General features: G+C 44.0%; 1 protein-coding gene across 1 annotated transcript; it reads right to left on the reverse strand.

Annotated features, from left to right (window-relative positions):
- Positions 1-3580: 3580 nt before the first annotated feature.
- Positions 3581-22332, reverse strand: GDF5 (growth differentiation factor 5). The gene is made up of 2 exons (XM_029614355.1): positions 21056-22332; positions 3581-5324 (listed from the first exon to the last, which is right to left on the reverse strand). Exons 1-2 carry the CDS (start codon positions 21684-21686, stop codon positions 4456-4458), a joined length of 1500 nt encoding a protein of 499 aa, XP_029470215.1. The 5' UTR covers positions 21687-22332; the 3' UTR covers positions 3581-4455.
- Between the last annotated feature and the right edge of the window lie 243 nt (positions 22333-22575).

Here is a 22575-nt window from a genome sequence, read left to right on the forward strand (position 1 = left end):
GGAAGGGGCTGAGAGTGTTTGTGTGTACGAGTGGGTGGGTAAGAGCCTGTGTACGAGGATGTCTGTATGTGTGACTTCTAGTGTATGGGGGCTATGTGTGAGAGCGGTGTGGATGGATGGGGGAGAGCCTATGTGTTGGGTTCATGTGTGTGTGTGAAAGGATAATGTTTTTACAGCTCCCCCCTACCCCAATCAACAACAATATCAGAGCGGCTGGAGCTCAAAACACCCCTCGTATGAAGAGCAGGAGATTTCTAAAATCCTCATTAGCTTTATTATTGGATATGTCTGCTCTTTTGAAATATATTTTGGGAAATTTTATAAACATTTTTTGAAGTTTTAATTATTGGGTTTTCTACTCAGTTTTTAAATATTTATTCTTCTTATTAGTATGGTTTTACTTTTATGATTGATGTATTTCTTTTTTGGGTGTTTGGTCTCTTATTTTGCCTTTGGTAAGGGTCTGTGTTCTGTATGTGATATCAAAGTGAGGGATTTTGCTGTGTATAGTTTGTGTAGGTCTATAGCATTCCATCTTGTTCTGTTTTCAATAGGAGGTGTATTGGTCTTTTGAGGCCTGATGTAATATTTGCAGTGCTGCTCTTTCCTGAGTAGGGTTGTTGCTGTTTGAGTTCTGGGAGTTGGTGTTGTTTTGATATGGCAGATTTGTCTTTTGGGGTAAATTGTATGCTTGACAGGCTGTGATAGCTTTTATTGATTATCTAAAACTACTGTATGTGAGTCATTGAGACAGTATATGATCCATATTTAGATGTGAATGTCTCTGATCTGACATCTGAAGAAGGGACTTATGTAGTTTTATATAGCTTTTGTACAATATTTTTAGGTACATGTATTTTAGGTAGCCTGGCCTAAAATACATGTACCTGTTTTCTGAATAGGAGGTATGTTGGTGTGTTAAAGTGTGATGTAATATTTTCAATGTTGCCTTTTCATAGGTAGGGTTGTGGTTTGAGAGCTGGCAGTTAGTGCTGTTTTTGGTATGGGAAGTTTACTATACTGTAATTGTATATTCATGGCTTTCTGAGGGCCAAGCCCACACCCATTACATGTTACAACAGGCCTAATTCCATATGGGTTCCATGTGTCTTTTGTCTCTAGGGAAGAGTGGGTTTAGGGAGCGAGATTGCTGTAGACCGGGGAGGGTGGGCGGGTAACACATGTGGGAGGGGGAGAGGGGACTGAGGGAGCGATACTGAATCCCCTGCTATAAATGTCACTGCATGCTGAGAAGGAAAGCAGTGGTAGTGTTTGTGCCCTGCCCATGGGGTTTCCACCTCTACCCACCCAGCAGGCAGGAAGAAGCAGTGAGGCCAGGCATTAAAAGAGGAACGTGAATAAGAGAACGTTTTCCTCTTCCATCAGCTCAACCCTCTTCTCTCCCTTTTTACTGAGAAGGGAAGAGGAGAGTGAGTGAGAACTTGCCCATCCTCTAGGTCAGCCCCCCTTCCCTTCCTAAAGGGAAGAGGTGGCTGAGCTGACTGAAGGGGAAATTTTCACTCAGCCTCCTCTTCACTCCCCTTCATATAGCTCTGCTCTCCTTCCTTTCTTTTCTCACTAAGAAGGAAGGGAGTGAATGAGTGAGCAGGAGGAAAAGGGAGTGGAGTTGGGGAAGGGAAGAGCTGTGAGTGAGAAGAGAGAATGAAGTGTGGAGGAGATGGAGGGGAAGGGGAAGAGAGAAGGAAGGGAGGAAGTGTGGGAGAGGGAAAGGGAGGGAAGAGGGAGAAGGAGTAGGAGTAGGGGAAAGGGAGAGGTGAGAGGGAGGAGGTGTGGAGGATTTGAAGGGAAAGAGGAAGTGAGAGGGGGAGGAGAAGAAGATGTGAGGGAAGGGAAGAACAGGGAAGGGGTTGAGTGAGAAGAAAGAGGGTGAGTGAGTCAGCTGTTTGAAATTTATTTTAGCATGTTTTACTATTATGATTGATTATATTAAATTTCTTGATTGTATTGTTTTATGAGGAATGGTGATGTTTCCATTTTTCCATTGTTACACTGCATGTATGCAGATCTGGCTTCTTGTAGTTTCCAGTACAGTTTTTGTCTGCATTCTATCTGTACTTTATGGTCTCGTTATTCTAAATTTGGTGAGGGTCTGTGTGTTCTGCATGTGTGACTGAGTGAGGTTTTCCGCTACTGTGTAATTTCTGTGTAGGGGTCTTTAGCAGCCTGGCTTGTTCTGTTTTTCTAATATTGGTGTATAGGTGTTTAGGGCCTGGTGTAACATTTACAATATTGCTTTTTCATAGGCAAGGTTGTTACTGTTTTGAGTGCTGGCAATTGGAGCTGTATTGGTATGGAAGGTTTACTATATTGTAACTTGTAATTCAGTTTACTTATGGCTTTCTGTGGATCTAATACCACATGGGTTCCAAGTGTCTTTTTTTTTTTTTTGCAGGGTTTTTTGGTTGGCAAGACAATAGTGCATGTAAATATAATGTATATGTTATAAGTAATATTTTTACCTCAGATTGTACTTTATAATGTAAAATCTATTATAAATGCATAATTTTTAATTGTGTGTGGGGAGGGCTGGGGGCAGGAGTTGTGCACAAGGCTGTAAGGTTCACTTAGGGCACCTGATACCCTTGCTACCAGTCCTGAGAGTCACACATGCAGCCACATCATTCAGCCATCTCCAACTTCCCTGGGGAGCAAATGCCAGGGAAGGTTGGGAGGCAGGTGGTAGGGTTCCTGCCAGCTTCCTAGAAATAACATTAGCACTCTTATCTACCATTCCTCTGGGAATCCTGACCCTGCATCCTCCCTTTCCCTAGCATTTCAAATAGACAAAAGGGTTATATGCCAAGCGGGAGCCTCCCTTTTTTGCTTTCTCGCTGATTTAACCTGTGCAGCGCCGGGGGAGTGGTGCACTCTCTTTCCTTTCCTTTCCTCAGGCAGCAGATCGTCTTGAACTGCCCCTGTTGGGAGCAATTCTTAAACTGTCTGCATTGGGACAAAGAACTGTGCATACATTTTTTTACCCAAAGGCTGTACACCAATTCTCAAAATGAGCGCATGCATACTTTCACTTTGAAAATGGCTATGGATACCAAATAAGCCAGGCCTTGTGCACCTGCTTTCTCTGCAAGTAGAATTGTGTTTGAAAAGTTGTGCATGCAGATTGCACTTTGATATCTCTGCACGGACTTTCTCTCCCCAACCTAGACATACCCCAGGGAAGGCCTCCTCTCAATGTGGCTAAAAGTTCATGCGCTATTCCACAGTTTGGGTGAACAACTGTCAGACAGCCAGTTTGCACGGGTCAGATTTTTTTTTACCCTTGGAAATGGCTTTGAAAATGAATCTTCTGATCAATAGCATGGAAGACTTCAAGAGAACCACTAAAGGTGACAGGGATGGTGTATTGTGACGTGCGAGTTGAGCGCACACAGAATGTTTCACTACCCTTATTGCACCCATGTAGGGTGTTCTTGATGCTTCTCTGATACCTCTTCTTTTTTTATCTCAGCTGCCTGTGAAGGACCCAAGTTCCAGGATGGAGTCATCTCTTTTGGACTGGGATGATTTTGAGGTCCTTGCTGTGTAGCTGCTCTGCTACAGTCCCTGGCAGGAACCAACCTACAGCCAATCTAGTCACTCTAGTTCTGAACTCAGATTTCAAATTAGGATACTTGCATTCTGATTGTCCCTTTTTGGACCATTACCTATCGCTTTTACTATGTATTAAAAATACTGCAATGCAACTGTCATCTGAAAGGTATGGGAAATCCTCCCACATGGTACTGGGGTATTTCCAGGTCATGCACGATGCAGACACCAGCCTTGCCCCTAGAGCCATGGGGCTTTTAAAGAAATGAAATACTAAGAGAAGACCTTCAAAACAGTCACTGGAACCCTGTTCTTTCCTTCCAGTGGGAAGCAGGACACCCTTGCCAAGATAACTGTGCTGTGAGTGATATGGTTACTGGATGCTTTGTTTTCTAAAGCTAAATTTTTATATACAGTATGAACAGCTGAGAACTGTCCTGAGAATACACTGTAAAATTGGAAGATAAGAGATTTCTGACATTCATGCTTGGTCTTTAAATGCTAATACCTTTAGCATCTGCTTATAAAACGTCCTTAGAGCAATATATTCTGAATACATTTACAGAGCTGCTGAGTGTTCTAATACACATCTGAATCACCCTGAAATCTGTATAATATATTCCTCCTTTCCATCTTTGGCATTGGAGCAAAATCTTGATATTCAGAAGATGGAAACTCTCCCTAAAAGTAAAGCTGCATGGCTACGTTAGGGAGAGTTCTACATGTAGGGAAGAGTTACTGCTACATGTTCTGAGCCAAAATCTCTCCCTCCTTGCTGCATTTTTCTTTGTTGAAATACGGCAGCCACACAGTAAAGTCATGTCCCAGCTCTGGGGGTTTAGGTCATATTAATTCTGTTCTTTCCTCCCTTGTTACGAGACTGCTTTGCTACCTGCAGCCACAGGACTCCACCACCATGTCTTCATATTGTTTGTAGACCACATTGTTAGCAGAGTCTATGTACAGAATGCTGATGGGACTCAGTCTTGTTGGGACACAGCAAGTTGGCGGGGTGGACTCGGGGTCCATGGAATTCATTAGTGTCTGGATGACTGCATGGTTTGTGGGCTCCAGATGAGATCGAAGAGGGAATTCACAAACTCCTTCACAGTGATAAGCTTCATACTCCAAAGGAGCAATGATCCAGTCATCCCAGCCCATGTCTTTAAAGTTAACGTGAAGGGGTTTCTTGCTGCACCTTGCTTTCGGGCTCTTGTTCGGTCTCTTCCCTTGTCGAGATGAAAGAGGAGCCCTCCTCTTCCTCCTCTGATTAAATAAATATTCATAAACCGTTTTGTCATCCTGCCCAGATCTGGCCTTGATTTCATTGAAGAACAAGTCTCGTTTGGTAGTCCTGCCAAAAACCAGGAAAAGCGCCTTTTCGTTGGTCGGCCGTCCTGTTCTGTTAAACCCCACACTTCTTAGATCAATGGGCCTCCCTCTCTCCAGTGCTTCCAGTTCAAAACACAGATGAGCAGCATTTTTAACATTTTTAAATAGTTTCCAGATGTCAAACACTTCCCACTTTGGAGCGTCCCCAGCACTGATGGTGTGAGCCTCAAGGAGTGCTGGAGCCTGCCTGTTCACGGGGCAGCTGTACAGCTTTAGCTGACAGGATTTTCCAGCAGGTTGGGTCTTCCAAGATTCCAAGGACCTTTTCCTGAGGATCCGCAGCTCGGCCCCCAGTAAGCCATCCTTTTCCAAAGCACCGATATCAAAAGTGTATTTCTGTTTCCGGTTAACTGGAGACCGGTCATCTAAATAAAAGAAAAAGAAAAAAAAAAAAGCACTTTGTGAGATTCTAGAAAATAAGAAAATCAAAACAAGGGTTATTCTGGGACACTGCAACTGGGTGTCATGCTGGGACATGATATATATGACATGACATGATATATATATATGACATGACATATGGGACATGACATGATATGGACAAAAATTAACAAGAGAAAATCTTTTTTTTTTTTAAAGTGCAAACCTGTCCCCACGCTGTCCTTGGTTCTGGACAGGTCCTGCTCCTGCTTCTGCTGGGGTGAGTGAGCCGGGCTCCCCGGTTTCACCCCAGTGCTGCTACTCCACCAAGACAGGGCCCTCGACCCTCTTGAGCAGCTGCCTCGACCAGGGAGAATGGTCCCCTCAGGACCTGCCAACCCCCTGGGAGATTGATAAGCCTTCTTCTTCTTCTTTTTTTTTTTTAATAAAGGAACAGAAGTCCCTAATTAGCTAACTATTCCTAACTTTTTTTTTTTTTTTTTAATCAGAAGAGACTGTGGGTTTTGCACCTCTGCCATCTGCTGGAGACACTGAGGGACTGTGGGTGGCACCTTGGTATATATGCCAGGGTTGTTTTGAAGAAACTTCTCTGTCTCCATCTGCTGGAGGGGAGGCAAAACCCAGGTGTCTAAACTGATCCGTGGTACTACAGGAAGGAAAATTATCAGATAAGAAACTAATTTTCCTTTTGATTGGTTGGTCTCAGAAAAGAGGCTCGTCAACCAACTACCTGCTCCAGCGTCTCCGATCCAGCGTCTCCCATCGTGCGAGGCCTGCGCAGCCGGCGCCGAGACCCACCGGGGTAAGGCCCTGATTCGCACCCTTGCCCCCGGCAGCCCCCAGCGCCGGCCACGAGGCGCAGAGCTGCGAACCGAGGCGCCACCCACTGCCCTCCTCCGGGCCGTGAAGCGGCCAATCCGTACCCGCACAAGCCGCCAATAGCAGCAGGGCCAGGAGCCCTTTAAATCGACCGCGGCGCCGCGAAACTCCCTCTTACCTGCTCCAGCGTCTCCGATCCAGCGTCTCCCATCGTGCGAGGCCTGCGCAGCCGGCGCCGAGACCCACCGGGGTAAGGCCCTGATTCGCACCCTTGCCCCCGGCAGCCCCCAGCGCCGGCCACGAGGCGCAGAGCCGCGAACCGAGGCGCCACCCACTGCCCTCCTCCGGGCCGTGAAGCGGCCAATCCGTACCCGCACAAGCCGCCAATAGCAGCAGGGCCAGGAGCCCTTTAAATCGACCACAGCGCCTAGGCGTCGCACGCCGCGCGTCGCACGCCTAAGGAGCACGACAAAGGGGCCAGCCCCTTTGTCTCGCCCCTTCGTTGCAGCCCCGAGGAGCCCCGTTCTCCACCCAGGGAAGCCCAACAAACAAACAAAGGCCTCTTGCAGACGACACCACCCACCTGCGAACAACTACAGCTACGTGAAACTCCACCAATCTACAACCACATCTTGAAGCCTAGGCTCAATGAGGACCTTTTACATTCTGTTCAAATAGCCCTGAGACCAACGCAACCATCCAGCGCTCTTCCTTCCACTCCAGCAATCATCCAGCGCTCTTCCTTCCACTCCAGCAATCATCCAGCGCTCACCCTTCCACCCAGTGCTCATCCTTCCACTCCAGCAATCATCCAGCGCTCTTCCTTCCACTCCAGCAATCATCTAGCGCTCTTCCTTCCACTCCAGCAATCATCTAGCGCTCACCCTTCCACCCAGTGCTCATCTTTCCACTCCAGCAATCATCTAGCGCTCATCCTTCCACTCCAGCAATCATCCAGCGCTCTTCCTTCCACTCCAGCAATCATCCAGCGCTCTTCCTTCCACTCCAGCAATCATCCAGCGCTCTTCCTTCCACTCCAGCTATCATCCAGCGCTCATCCTTCCACTCCAGCAATCATCTAGCGCTCTTCCTTCCACTCCAGCAATCATCTAGTGCTCTTCCTTCCACTCTAGCAAGCATCCAGCGCTCCTCCTTCCACTCCAGCAAGCATCCAGCGCTCTTCCTTCCACTCCAGCAAGCATCCAGCGCTCACCCCTCCAAGCCTCAATGCATACTGGTCTCCCTATTCCAATTCTCCAACAAAGGTCATTTCTCATTAGAAACCCATCAGTGTTTTCACGGCCAACTACCTATAAATCACTCATTCCTATCATGATTTCCCCCCTTACACAGACACTAGGCCTGGCTCTTTTCTCTCTGATTTTATTCAACGCTCAATCCCTTACCAAAAAAACACTAATACTTAATGACCTTCTACTGGACACCAAACCCGACCTCTGTGCAATTACTGAAACATGGCTTAAACAGACGGACACCGCACTAATAAACCAACTTCCTACGGAATCCCATGACTTCTTCTCTATTCCCAGACAGAAAAGAAAGGGTGGGGGTATTCTCCTTGCAGCCAAAAAAGAGCTGAGACTTACTCAATTCCCAATTCATTCTCCCACAAAAATTGAAGCCGGATTTTTCAAATCTGACCAGCTACAAATCATTCTAGTCTACGCCCCTCCGGGACTGCTGGAATCAGATGCCTCCCCCATTCTAGAAATAATAGCTACTAACCTAAATCTTGCGGTTCCAGCCATCATTTTGGGAGACTTCAACTTACATGTTGATGACCCCTCTCCATCTACAAACTGTGAAACTTTCCTAAATGCAATGACCGCCATGGGATTCAAGCAGATAATCAACAACCCTACTCACAGAGCAGGACACACTTTGGATCTCATTTTTGTAAACTCAGGCATCGCGTACTCAGCACCCCCCATATGCAAAATAGTCCCCTGGTCAGACCATGCTTTAATTTCTACCACTTTTTCGCTGGCACAATCTAACATCAAACAAGATCTTCAACCTCAATTTACTTACAGAAACCTATGTTCATCCGATGAACTTCACGAACACCTTGTCCTAGAACTCCCCCACATAGACATCTCCACTCCCAACACGGCTCTCCACTCATGGTCCAACATCACAGAATCGGCAGCTAATATACTCTGCCCACTGGCAACAAAAAAACCTAAACATAATGCCGCCAGAAGACAACCCTGGTTTAATGACCAACTACAAAAACTCAAGCTTTCACTGAGACAAAAAGAAAATAAATGGCGTAAAGCACCATCACCGACCTCCCTCTCAGCTTACAAACTCGCTCTTCACATTTACAAGAGCGCCACACTAAAAACAAAAAGGGACTACTACGCTCACAAGATACATCACCTCATCTTCGATTCAAAAGCCCTCTTTACTTACGTCTCGAACTTAACTCAACCCAATTCTCCGGACATCCCACTCAACCAAGCGCACGAAAAAGCTGAGGAGCTGGCCATCTTCTTCAGTAACAAAATTTCCAACCTGCAATCTCAACTAAAAACGAATACCCTAGCCCCACCCAGCACATTCCGCCATCACTGCAATGACATTGCTATACAAGCCTTCGAACCCATTGCAATATCAGAGACCAAGTTAGTATTGAAGAGAATGAAACCATCATCCCACCCATTTGACCAGATCCCTCCCAAACTACTGCTGCTAATACCAGATACCATCTCCAAAACCCTAACTGACATTATCAATTGTTCCTTAGCCCAAGGAATTTATCCAGACGACCTGAAAGTTGCTTCTATCAAACCCCTATTAAAAAAACCGAACCTTAATCCTAAAGATCCATCCAACTTCCGCCCAATATCCAACCTTCCTTTTATAGCCAAGGTTACAGAAAAATTAGTCAACACCAGATTATCAGAATACCTCGAAGACAACAACATATTATTCCCCACTCAATACGGCTTCCGAAAATCTTTAAGTACAGAATCACTTCTCATATCTCTGACAGATTACCTCATCATGGGCCTCGATAAAGGTCACGCCTACTTGCTGATACTCCTCGACCTATCGGCGGCCTTTGACACCGTGAATCACTCCCTTCTCCTAAATCAACTAGCGAACATCGGAATTACAGGCTCTGCTCTTGCCTGGTTCAAATCATTCTTGGGAAACAGAGGATATAAAGTCAAAATACATAACAAAGAATCACAGTTTTACCCTTCTTCGCTAGGTGTTCCACAGGGCTCCTCTCTCTCCCCCACGCTCTTTAACATTTACCTCCTACCCCTATGTCAACTATTAACCAATCTTAACCTCAAATACTTTCTATACGCAGATGACATCCAGATTGTCATCCCTATCAAAGAATCCCTTACAAAAAACTATCAAAATCTGGGAAAACTGTCTTCAAAATATTGACAACCTCCTCTCCAGCCTAAATCTAATCTTAAATTCCGCTAAAACCGAAGTCCTCATAATTTCCCCTGAAAACAGTAACCTCACCTCAAATCCTCCAACTGGCTTTCAAACTTCACATGTAAGAGACCTAGGAGCCATTATCGACAATCGGCTAAATCTAAAATCTTTTATTAATCAAACCACGAAGGACTGCTTTTATAAATTACACGTCTTAAAAAGAATCAAACCACTTTTCCATTTCCACGATTACAGAACAGTTTTGCAATCAATAATCTTCTCTAAGTTAGATTATTGCAATTCTATTCTATTAGGTCTCCCGTCTTCTCATACTAAACCTCTTCAGATGGTTCAGAACACGGCGGCCAGAATTTTGACAAACACAAGAAGAAGAGACCACATATCTCCGATTCTCAAAGACTTACATTGGCTGCCAGTGCACTATAGAATCTTATATAAATCCATTACTACCATCTACAAAGCATTCCATCAACTCTCTCCGCTTAACCTCCAAATCCCATTTAAAAAACATACCTCCATCAGACCTATCAGAGAGTCCTACAGAGACTCATTACAGGTGCCTCCTGCAAAAACCTTTAACCATAGGACTCTCAGAGACAGGGCTTTCTCTACAGCAGGACCTACCTTGTGGAATTCTATCCCACCAGAACTGAGACAGGAACCTTGCCTCCCCACTTTCAGAAAAAGACTTAAAACCTGGCTATTCTTGAAAGCCTTTCCAGACACCAACTGAACCCACTCTCAACTCAAGCAACTAAGAACTCCCGTCAGGGTAATCAACAACCTTTGACAACTCAATAATGTTCTCTCTTTTTTTTTAATGAGGCAGGTTTATTTACCTTGGTTTTATTTACCTTGGTCATTCTTTTGTTATCTCAGTGTTAATCTCTCTTTTGCCTTCTCTTCATTCCAAGTTGCATTTTATCCCTGTTTTATTGTAACTGCTACCTTATTCTTCTATCACATGTTAATGTTTTTAAAGTTATTAAGTATTTATTCTGTTGTCACACCTTGTTATTTGTAAACCGGCATGATGCGACTCCCATCGCGAATGCCGGTATATAAGAAATTTAAATAAAATAAATAAATAAATTAACCAATTTGATCAACTGATAGGCAAAGGCAGTCAGAAAAAGAAATAACTTAAGCCCTTGTGTTGTGCAGTACTGTAGAGCACAACCAGCAAGAAGAGGAAGTCATGACAGACCACAGTCAGCAACAGGAGAAACTCATTCCCTGTGTTGTATTATTCCATTTTATGTATTTGTTTTCTTAATGTAATGATTTTATGGCCCAGCAGTTTCCTCTTGCTCCTTTCAGCTTCTTTCTCAGTCTGAATCAGCCTCTACTGGGCTATAGTGCCAGGAGCCTTCATTCATAACTACCCTCTCCCTCTTCGGCAGCAGTCTTCCTCTGGGGGCTACAAACTGAGGCTCCCTTCTGAATTCAGCTGGGGTAGTCTCTCAGAACGGCCTGGGGGTGTGGACTGATGGCTGAGAGTCCCTCCCCCAGAATATATAAATGCTGTATTTGCAGTAGACCCAGCCTCAGCTGGCCTGAGAAGCAGGACCTGAATGCAGCCCTATTGCCCTGTACTACCATTGAGCGGAGTCAACAAGCAAACACCTTAACCCAGCACTATACTAGGTCCTATTATACAAGGTTTAGATCCTTTTTAAAAGATCGCTCCTTTTTTGTTATTTGCAAAAATGAATCATCAAATTTAAAAACTCTTAACTGTGGAGTTCCCCAGGGCTCTATTTTATCCCCTCTACTTTTTAACTTGTTTTTATCTCTACTCCCTGAATTAATTCAGGCTTTAGTTGCAGATGTCCAGGTTCTAGCAGCTTTTATTTATTGACATATCACATTGGTTTCCATTCAGGTACTGTAGGTATTTCCCTATCCCCAGTGGGCTTTCAATCTAAGTTTGTACCTGAGGCAATGGAGGGTAAAGTGAGTTGCCCAAGGAGGAACAGCAGGACTCAAACGCTGGTCTCCTGGATCATAGCCCTACTGCTCTTTTTTTTTTTTTTTTTTTTTTTAATTCTTTATTTATTGCTTTTTAATAAAACAAACTGAAAAACATTTTGCTTATTGGTAACATCGTGAGTACTTTCATTGCACAAAACTAATACAAATTATTTTGCCATTTCAAAACAAGGAAAATAGATTTATATTCACATCTTTAAACAAAACCTTAGTATGCAAAAGATCTATATAATTCTTTAACCATTATTTATATAATTCCAGTCTCACTCCCAGCAGAAAAATAATTGGGATCCCGAAACCATTTAAGGAACATATAAGGAAATCAATAATCTAACTTTACTGGTTGCACATAAACTGCAGTCAATATCAATATTTAGGTTATGATGTTAATTTTCCTGGCTTCAATAAACTCCTGCAATTGTTTAGGTATGAAAAACACAAATCGCTCATTATCTTTCATGAGAAAGCATTTGCAAGGAAACTGTATTTTCACATTGTATCCCAGCCTCCTAGCCTCTTGTCTGAGGGATAAAACCCCCCGACGCCTGGCTTGGGTAGCTGGTGCAAGATCAGGAAATATTTTTACAGCAGCCTCATGAAAATTCAGCGGATATTTTCTAAAATATGCTTTCATTACTAGGCGGATATCCTTGACAGTTATAAAGGACACCAAAAGCATCCCCCTATTTATAACATCCAGTGTCGAGTCTTCTAAAAATCCTGTTAGGTTCCCTGCAAAGGGAACGTTTTCAGGGTTTCCTGGGCGCGTCGACGAGGGGAGAAAGAAGCAGGAATTAATGGAAGGCATACTTAACTCAGTCAATTCCAAACTTTCAATAAAGAATCTCTTCAAGGTGGTGTAGGGGATTTCTCCCACCACTTTGGGAAAATTAATGATACGAAGATTCAGATATCTGGATTTATTCTCAATAAACTCCATACGTCTAGAGAGCGATTGACTGTCTTTTATTGCTGCGATTTTATATTGTTGAAATTGCTTATTTTCCTCTTCCAATCCGCTAACTTTCTCCTTTAATCCGTCTAGCTTTGCTTGCACATCTACGGATTTTTGAGCGTATTGTGAGCTAGTATACTCCAATTTCTCATTCATGGTGTTTATTGCTGAAGCCATGCCGGCCATAAACTCCCATAAGGAGTCTAGAGTCACTTGAGCAGGCCTCGAGGGGATAGTAATTAGATCTTTTTTCGTTTCGCTTCGCGAGGACGTACCTTCTCCCAGATTTTCACTGTTTTCAGTCTGCCCACCAGCGCTTCGATGTTCCACCGGGCTTGATGTTTGAAATCCCGGTTCTAACCCTTCGGTAATCGGTGAGTTAGGGTCTGGGGTCGGGACGGACGCACAAGCCTCCAAGCCTCCACCCCTCGCCGCCTCCACTGAGCTCTGCGTCGGTGGCTCCCTTTGCTCCGGACTTAGAGACACCTCCTCTGCTGGCGCGAGCAACTGTTCCACGTTGCCCTGCACACCAGTTTCCTCGGTTCCCTGTAAGACTGCAGGACTCACGAAGCGGGTAATTTCAGTCTGAATAGTTATGGCAGGCTTAAGTTCGGTTGGGTAAGTCCGAACTTTTCCTTTCCGCTTAGCAGGCATTTTGTTTCAGCAGGAAAAAACAAAACAAGACGAAACCCTCCGCTCAGGTCTCAATACGTGCGGCCATCTTGGATCCTTCGCAAAGCACATTTAATCAGACTTAGCCCTACTGCTCTAACCACGAGGCTACTCCTCCACTCCACTCTGATTCTGGAAAGGATATGGAAACTTTTAATCAATGTCTAAATAAAATTGCCTAATGGCTGGCTGAACACAAATTTATTAGTAAATCCTAACAAGTCTGAAACCATTTGGTTTAGAAGATGTAAATAAATTATTAAACTAGCTCCCACCATGGAAAATACTACTATCCCTCTCATGGATGTGATTAAAATGCTAGGCATGAACCTAGATAAGACACTCTCAATGTCAAAACAAGTTTTTTTTTAATTAACTATGTTTTATTTGTCAAATTGCTTCTGTAATAACAAAGAATAATATGAAAATGTTAGCCAGCACATTAATACTTTCTAAAATCAACTATTGTAACTCGCTTTATGTAGGAATTACAGAAGTAAATCTGAGACGCATTCAATTATTAGAAAACAGTACAGCCAGAATTATACATGGTGTGTCCAAATATGATCATGTATTGCCCTTATTATACACAAATGAGGACTACCAAACCTTTCTATCTAACAAAACATTTTTCAAAAACCTCCTACTGTTTTTGTGACTGTTAAAACATTTCAACCTCCCAACATTGCAATGTTTCGGCGGCTCCTCTCGCCTGCTTCAGGGGATTCTTCTCATTTAGTTGGCCGCTCACGGCTCCACCCTGCAGCACAAAAACCGAATGGCGTCTCCACGCTCAGAGAGTGGAGCCGTGAGCGGCCAACTAAATGAGAAGAATCCCCTGAAGCAGGCGAGAGGAGCCGCCGAAACATTGCAATGTTGGGAGGTTGAAATGTTTTAACAGTCACAAAAACAGCGGGAGGTTTAAAGCTTTTACAGTCAGCAAAACAGCGTTAGTCCTTGAGTCACGAGAGGAGGTGAAGGAAGGAGTTGGAGATCTCACGGAATAAAAAAGAAAAAAAGAAGCAAAAGATAAGTGACACAGTAAATTAAAGTGTAAAGATAAAAACTGTGTTTTAACGGGAATTGGTAAATGAGGTTAACAACTAAGTGCTGTTGTTGCCATGATTATGGTTGTAGCCCTGTAAGGGCATGAGCCTAAACGATTGAGCACTAATATTCTGATACTAATTCCCTGAGTTTTGAAAAATGTTTTGTTAGATAGAAAGGTTTGGTAGTCCTCATTTGTGTTGAATATTGAGTATAGTTATACATTGTGAGGAGAGAATAGCCCTAAGAACAGAATTACTTGTTGCCCTTATTATATAAACTGCACTGGTTTCCACTACGCTGTATAGTAATATTTAAAATACCCTGCCTTACATATTTCTAGAGGTAAACCAGACTATTTAGCCAACCTTTTACTTCCTTATTAACCTACAAGAACTCCGAGATCAATGTAGAAAGAATTGTTAAGGATTCCTTCTCCTCACGAAGTGAGATTAGAAGCAACTAGAAAACGCTCTTTCCAATTTCAAGCACCTTCAATCGGTATAACAAAATAAATATTAGCATTACTGTTACATCTAGCAGTTTAGTAGCAACATAATTCTGCATGACACCATTCTGTATTGCATAGTCAATAAGTGATAATAACTCTCCCCCAAAATAGTATTGTACTATATAGCAATGTCAACAACATGAGAACTGCCCCTCTCAGTTTGTTTTGTATGACAGAGCTAAAATGAAGCAGCACACCCCTAGCTTGCTACTGCTACTATAGTATAATAACAGCAAAGAGATCTACTCACTCAGAGCACCGTACAGCATTGCTGATAGTAACTTCAGGTTTTATATGGCACCTTTGTAGTACATATATGGTACAATGTAAACAGTATATAAATCAACAGAAAATGAATCAGAAGCAACAAACTGGGATAAATAAAATTGAATGTAATACAGGATTACGCTGCCAGACTTAGGGAGCATATTATACCTGTTTTTTTTCTAGTTTACATTGGTTACCAATTTTGTAGCAGGTCCAATATATAACTGCAATGTTGACTTTTAAGCTGATTTCATCTGACAAATTACCTTTGGCAAATGCTTTAGTAAGGCATTTTTGTCCTACCCGTGCCTTAAAGCCACAACAAAGTAGACTATTGGATATACCCTTAGCATGTCAAGCTCGTCTGTCAGTAACTAGAGATTGTGCTTTTTCTGTTGCTGCTCTGGCCTTTTGGAACTCTCTACCAGAAGTGATCAGGTAACTGGAATGTTTAAAAACATTTAAGTTTATGCTTAAGACTTTTCTTTTTAAGCAGGCTTATTGTTAATTTTATTTAATGCTCTCTGAAACGCTATCAAACAAATATAGCAGTAAGGCACTTTGAAGTTTTGATAGTTCTTTATTGAAATTCTACCAGGCAGGCCAATTTTATATTGTTTTTCAGGTCTTATTATTTTTCTCATTATTTGAGCTTTGTACTGCATGCTTTTACATTGTTTTATGTTATTTGGTATTTAATTATGAATATTGCTAGTATTTTCTCTCAGGTGATTAAGAAATGTTCATAAAGATGATGATGAGGGAGGTAGAGGGTTGCTCACCCTTACTCAAGATGTGACCCTCAAAGACTAAGGCCTGGATTCACTAATGCCGCAAGGCATAGTGAATCCTGGCGGTAACCTGGAGCAGGGGGGCGGTCCTGTGCTAGCCGGCAGCGATCGCACCTCTGTGGTGTGATCGCTGCCGGGGTCGCGCCAAACAACTACACCATAAAAGGTGTCGTTATTCGGCGTGAAAAGGCAGCGATACGGAAGCTTACTGTTTCGCTGTCCACGCTGTGTTTGCAGAGTCGGCCCCGGTGCCACCCCGACTCCTCCTCTTCCGGGGCCGACTCCACCCTGATGTTGCTTTCGCACGCGTGCACTAAGCTTTCTAGCTATTGCACGCTTGCGCTGGTAACGCAAGCGTGCGATAGCTTTAGAAAATAATCCCCTAAGAGAGGATGGGAACATCTAGCTTGGTCTGTATGGAATACTTCCCCCTTGTAACACTATACTACACTACAGAATGCATCAAGCAATGGAACTGGCTGTCCTCCAGCACGACATACCCCCAGCATTGAGAAGAAAGCCCCACCTGCTCTCTAATATACTACAGTATGCCTCCAGCAATGGAAGAAACTCACAGCTAACACTCTTCTACTTATAGAACTGCTGTTCCCAACATTAGGTCCTGAAAGGCTTTCAGGTGGGTCAAGTGAAAATATACGAAGCTACAGACAGTCATGTGGCTGAAGCCACTATGGGGATCAAAACAATACTGAGATGCTCTCAGATCATAAGAAGATAAGAACTTGCCATGCTGGGTCAGACCAAGGGTCCATCAAGCCCAGCATCCTGTTTCCAACAGAGGCCAAACCAGGCCACAAGGACCTGGCAAGTCCCTAAACATAATGGGCATTGTTTAGGATTGTATTTACTATCTCAGACTTATTAGATTCCTGGATTCTGAAATTTCTGGAGGTGCCAGGAAAATGGAGAATTCAGGTACTGAAACTACAGGAAACACTAGCAAAGCGGATCTAGGCTAACAATACTGCAGACTCCTAGCAAATGCAGAACAGAGGAAATGAAATTCTAGGGACGTGGAAGCTTTACAGATGAGGTACCAAACTTTTCATTTATTTTGTTCGGTTTCTTCCTCTGCTTCAGGCCGGCTGACAGCCATTTTTTTTCCTGAGCTCATATTTTCCAGTAACAACCGTAAACTTTCTTCCCAAAACCCTTCTGTACCCAAGTCAGGGATTCTGTATTCCCTTTCAGCATCTCAAGGCCGTCTCCTTCCCACCTCAGGTCTGTGTAGCACAGAGGCTTCTGGAAGACGATACACTAAGTTCCTCATAGCAGACATAGCAATCCCACTTGCATCCCAGCTCGTGGGAGGCAGTAAATTATTGGCCTTCCCAGACTTTCTCACCTCCCTGAAAGAGAAAGGAGTCATTGACAAGCAAGAACCATGAGGCATGGAAGTGACAGAGAGGAAAGTGGGTAGACAAACCCTTCCTTGCCGAGTGAGCTACCAAAATGCTCATCCACTCTCTCATCCCCTCCCGCCTAGACTACCGCAACTTGCCCTTTACAGGCCTTTCCCCACTGCGATCTACTCAAAATTCAGCTGCACAACTTATCTAGCTTCAGCGTGGCTCTGACCCTGTAACTCCTCTTCTCAGGTCCCTATGCTGGCTCCCTGGCTGCCTCTGCATCCAGTTCAAGCTTCTCTTACTCCCCTATCCATGCATTCTCGCGGCAGGTCCTCAGTACCGTTCCTTCTCTTCCTCATGAACTCCATTTATCCGGCAAGTTATTCTCATGTGGGCCCCCTTTTTAATTTAGACTTAGCTCACACTTTTTTCATTGGTAGCTCAAGGCGAGTTACATCAGATACAGTAGGGATTTCCATGTCCCCAGCAGGCTTGCAAGCAAAGTTTTTTTGCCCCATTCTGTATCTATGGAAAAAATGCTTAGTAAATGAGGCCCTAAATTTCTACCTGAGGCAACAGAAGGTGAAGTGATTTGCTCAAGGTCACAAGTGGGATTTGAATGCTGGCTTTCCCCTCTCCTCTACCACCTACTCCGTGCTTTCCACCTCACCGTGCCATGTGCCTGGAATAAACTTCCTGAGTCTATGCATCATGCCCTCTCTCTGGCTGTGTGCAAATCCAGTTTAAAAACTCACTTTTTCAAGCTCCTTTTAAATCCTATGAGGAAAGACTAAAGAGGTTAGGACTTTTCAGCTTGGAGAAGAGACTGCTGAGGGGGGATATGACAGAGGTGTTTAAAATCATGAGAGGTCTAGAACGGGTAGATGTGAATCGGTTATTTACGCTTTCGGATAGTAGAAAGACTAGGGGGCACTCCATGAAGTTAGCATGGGGCACATTTAAAACTAATCAGAGAAAGTTCTTTTTTACTCAATGCACAATTAAACTCTGGAATTTGTTGCCAGAGGATGTGGTTAGTGCAGTTAGTATAGCTGTGTTTAAAAAAGGATTGGATAAGTTCTTGGAGGAGAAGTCCATTACCTGCTATTAAGTTCACTTAGAGAATAGCCACTGCCATTAGCAATGGTAACATGGAATAGACTTAGTTTTTGGGTACTTGCCAGGTTCTTATGGCCTGGATTGGCCACTGTTGGAAACAGGATGCTGGGCTTGATGGACCCTTGGTCTGACCCAGTATGGCATTTTCTTATGTTCTTACTTCTCTATAGTAAATACTCTTTCCACAGACTCTTGTTTGTCTTGTGTGTTTCTCTTGACTAAATTGACATTTATATGTCAGCCATCTCAAGATGGTTACATCAGAATAGACTGGCTCTTAATATTAAAAAAATGGAAATCATCCTTATATCAAGGAAAACAAAGACTGAAGTATTACCGGTGTTTCATTCTGAAGACCAGGAATTGGCAATTCAAACAGTCGTAGGGGATGTGGGTGTTTGGGATTTTAGATCAAGTTAAAAACATAACTAAATCTGTCTATTACAAACTTAGAATATTGAGGAGACTCAAACTGCTGTTAAATGCAGATGATTTTAGGCTAGTGCTGCAGACTATGAGGGTCATTTATGAGAGAGAGAAACTCTGAGAGGCTCACATATAAGTTAACTATTTATACCACTATAAGAGGGGGGCACTAGTAACTCAGGGGGGAGTTTTTTTTGGGGGGGAGGGCAGTTTGATGTGCACAGTTGACATCAGTGATGATTTTCTGCCATTTAGAGTGATGAAAGGTCAAAGAGTTAATTTCTACAATGTTCTCTCTACCTAGCTTGATGCACTCTCTACCTAGCCGCAATCAAACTAGGTAGAGAGTAAATTTTACAAATCTACTCTTCTTTGACCTTTCTTCACTCCAAATCACATAAAATCTTCACTAATGGCAACTGTGCTGTTCGTACCTCTGACTGTGTACATCACACTGTCCCCCAAACCTCACCCCGAGTTACTAGTGCCCCCTCTTATAGTGGTATAAATAGTTATTATATGTAAGCCTCTCACTCTCACCCTGCAATTTCTGTGGCAGGACCAATCTCGTGGAACAAAATGCCTGCAGCATTGAGATTATTGGCAGGTAACAAATAATTTTTTAAAAGGGCTCAAAACCTATTTCAGCAGTCTGTTGATGATGTATCAACAAAGTTTTAAGTGAATGTAATGTTTTAAGAGGTGAGCACATCTAAAATGTTCAGGTGGCAAGCGTTTTTTGAAAGATTTATTGAGGTGTGATGTTTTGACTTTGACTGATATTGAGTTATTTTTTGTTTGTTATTTTTAATTATATGAAGGTTTTATTGTAAAGCACTTTGGTTTAAAGCAGTAAAGAAGAAATTTTAAATAAATAAACTGTAAGCTCCATGAAGTAGGGACTATCTCTTGTGTGTATCTGTACCTATGTCTAATAGCACTTTAGAAATGATAAATAGTAATAGTAGAAGTAAGGGGAGACAGAGACATAGAAGTGATACAAAGAGGAAAGAGGACAGAAAGACAAGAGGAGATAGAGGCAGAGAGGAAATGGGTTGATAACATGACAGAAAGCAGTTTTGGGGGTTAGTCGCGTGCCAGCAAAATATATTTTTGGGCCAGTAGCATGCCTGCGATGACTGACTGTAAGCCCAGCATATGTTACTTTGGGTGCTGTAATTAGAAGAAAGTTTCATATTATGCTTTCTAACTTACAGGAAATATCATACTTTTTAAGCATAATTTGTAATCATGAGCCACAATAAATATGAATCCAACCAAAACACAAACATTTAGAGGAGGTAAAACTAGAAACCCCAAAACCAAAGAGGTCTGGCTCCTCTACAGTCATTAGGCTTTGACGTGCTCAGTCCGGGTGCTCCCTCCCTGCTGCCATAGATCTGCGAACCGAGCAGAGTGCATGGGGGAAGAGCCTCACTTCTCTCCCTGCAGCTCGTTCCAGTAGAAAAATAAACTTTAAAAAGAATCGGCTTCTTTTGTGAGATATATCTCAGGAAAAGCCCTCTCCTCTCCGCCAGAATGCTTGATTTCATTTCCAGAGGGATAGCTGGAACAGGGCACTTCCCTGGGAGCCTGTGGTTAAAGAAGAATACAGTGTGTTTGCATGAGGCTCAGCAGGGCTTTGCCTCACGTTAACTCTAATCCAGCTCTTTGATGTTTGGTGCTGGAGTTATTTGTAAGTCCTCTGCTAGTAACAGTCTCAAACACTGGGGACAATTTATTCTCTGTTAGTTTTCCTTGGTAAGGAGGAAAGTGTTTTGGGTGTCTTAGTGACTGCAGCAGAATGCAGCATCCGAGAGTGTTCTCTCAGGAACCAGTACCACCAGGCATGAGGACAGGTGCGGGATGATAGCATGAGTCATAGATGCCAGCTCCGTGGGTGCTTGAGCACCCCCCCCCCCCCCCCCCCCAATATCCTATCTGCCTCTCTCACCATTTCTTCAATCTCCTGGACCTTGGGCAGCTGCGAGGAAAGGGCAGACTGGTGAGGTGACATGGGAAGCAGATCTGATATTGGGGGTGCTCAAGCATCCCTGGAGCTGGTACCTACGGCACAACTTCAGAAGCACTGCAGCCTGAACCTTCCCCAGCCAGAGTTATTGTGTGGTAACTGGGTGAGCTGAGTAGACACGGTGCCATGTGGGTGAAAGAGCACAGATAGACAAAGCTTAGCACGACGATCTAATTTTTTTATAAGAAAACTGGTACCAGTACAAGGATTTCTCCTGCATTCTTACTGCCAGACAACGACACATTACCCCAGCACAGTCATTCTTACCTTGGCCTTTATCTATGAAGCTGGTTATGGTGTTGGCTAGCCCAGCCTCCATCTTCAAACTTCCGTTCAGTCCTTTCTTCTCAACGTGGGACAGGGTGCGGTACAGGGACAGCATATATTCATGGGGGGTGATTAAGGGCTGCCGGAATGTCTCTTTTGCATCCCTCAAGGTGCCAGGGCTATCAGCTTGTTTAGCTTTGTTCCTGCTGGAATCAGCATTTCCAGTGACCCCCTTGGTCAGGGCCTTGCTACTCATGCGCTGCACTCGGGGGGTGACCGTCCCCACTGCAGACTGCCTGTTCAGAGGGTGTCCCAACTTAACATCTGAGCGCCCTGCTCTACCCTGGAGTTTTGAGGGCTCATCACTTTCACTCAGGTGGGTTGCAGCCTGAGACACGGAGGCCTTGGGCCTGGGTTTTGAAGCGTCAGACCCCTGCCCATGGCTTCCAACCCTGGAGGCTCCTGCTCTTGCTACAAGGCTCTTCTCCTTTCCTTCTGCTTTTAATAATCCCAGCGCAGCCCCTGGGTGGCTGAGCCCTGCCTCGGGATGACTCAGAGCCACAGGAACCAGATCCAGGTAGAACCACGCGAGATGCCAAAGCAGGACATGGGGAGTTACCAACAGGTTCATCCTCTCGCCTTCCTTCCACTACCACCAAAGAAGAAATCAGGAGAGCTTTCCCCAGGCTGGCAACAGAAATCATGCGAAAGGCAGAAAGCTAAAGGTAGCAAGCCTTGGCTCCTGAGCTTTGGACTCTCTGCATGAGTGTGCTGAAGGTCCAGGCGCAGTCCCATAGTGGAAGTTCTGCCGTGCCTTCCCTGCACGTCCCTGCTCTGGGGTGACAAGCTGGAAAGCACTTCTGGAAAGGTGAAGCTCACCTCCTGCGTTTCTACTGCAGAACTATTCAAAAACTTGAAGGAGTCTTCTTTAAATCTGAGGGGTGTTTTTCCAAGAAGGAAGAATGACGTAATGCTGCCTCTGTGTAAAATCTGGCTTTTTTTTTAAAATAAAACGTTTTGAATTCTTTCCAGTGAAAATATTTCTCACACAGGCCTGCAGGTGCTCTGAGATCTTTTCTAAACCTGAACTCAGGAATTGGAACCGGAATTCCAACAAAAACCAGTTTAATTACTTTCTGATGTCATGCTGTCTACACTAATTTAAGTGCGGTGTATTTCTTTAAAAGGTCTTCTTTCCCCTTTCCAGCACCATGAGTCATTGGCTATGTGAGAGAGCTCTGCAGGGTACAAACTTCATCCGTGCCATTAAAAGAGGGGCCGAGGACCCCTCCCCGCCCCCTCCATGTGCACAGCAGCCCGGACACTCTGCAGACTCAGGCTGTCAGGCTCAGGGGCGCTGAGGGGAGCCTGAAAGACTGCCCGGCAATGGCATCACTTTAGCAGAGGCTGCCATTCACTCTCTGCCGTCTTTTGTTAAATGCGGGGCCAGCAGGGCATGCATCATTACTTTGCAAACCTTCTTTCACTTCCAGCCCTCATCTTTCTGGCATATTTATGGT

Source organism: Rhinatrema bivittatum, chromosome 8 (genome assembly GCF_901001135.1).
Source record: "Rhinatrema bivittatum chromosome 8, aRhiBiv1.1, whole genome shotgun sequence".
Lineage (NCBI taxonomy): Eukaryota > Metazoa > Chordata > Amphibia > Gymnophiona > Rhinatrematidae > Rhinatrema > Rhinatrema bivittatum.

What these genes read in the sequence shown, in the direction of transcription:
- GDF5 (XM_029614355.1), bottom strand. Translation starts at nt 21,686, where the DNA reads ATGAACCTGTTGGTAACTCCCCATGTCCTGCTTTGGCATCTCGCGTGG. An exon ending in CTTCATAGATAAAGGCCAAG is followed by an intron (nt 5,325 to 21,055) that starts GTAAGAATGACT and finishes TCTTTTATTTAG; the next exon opens with ATGACCGGTCTCCAGTTAAC.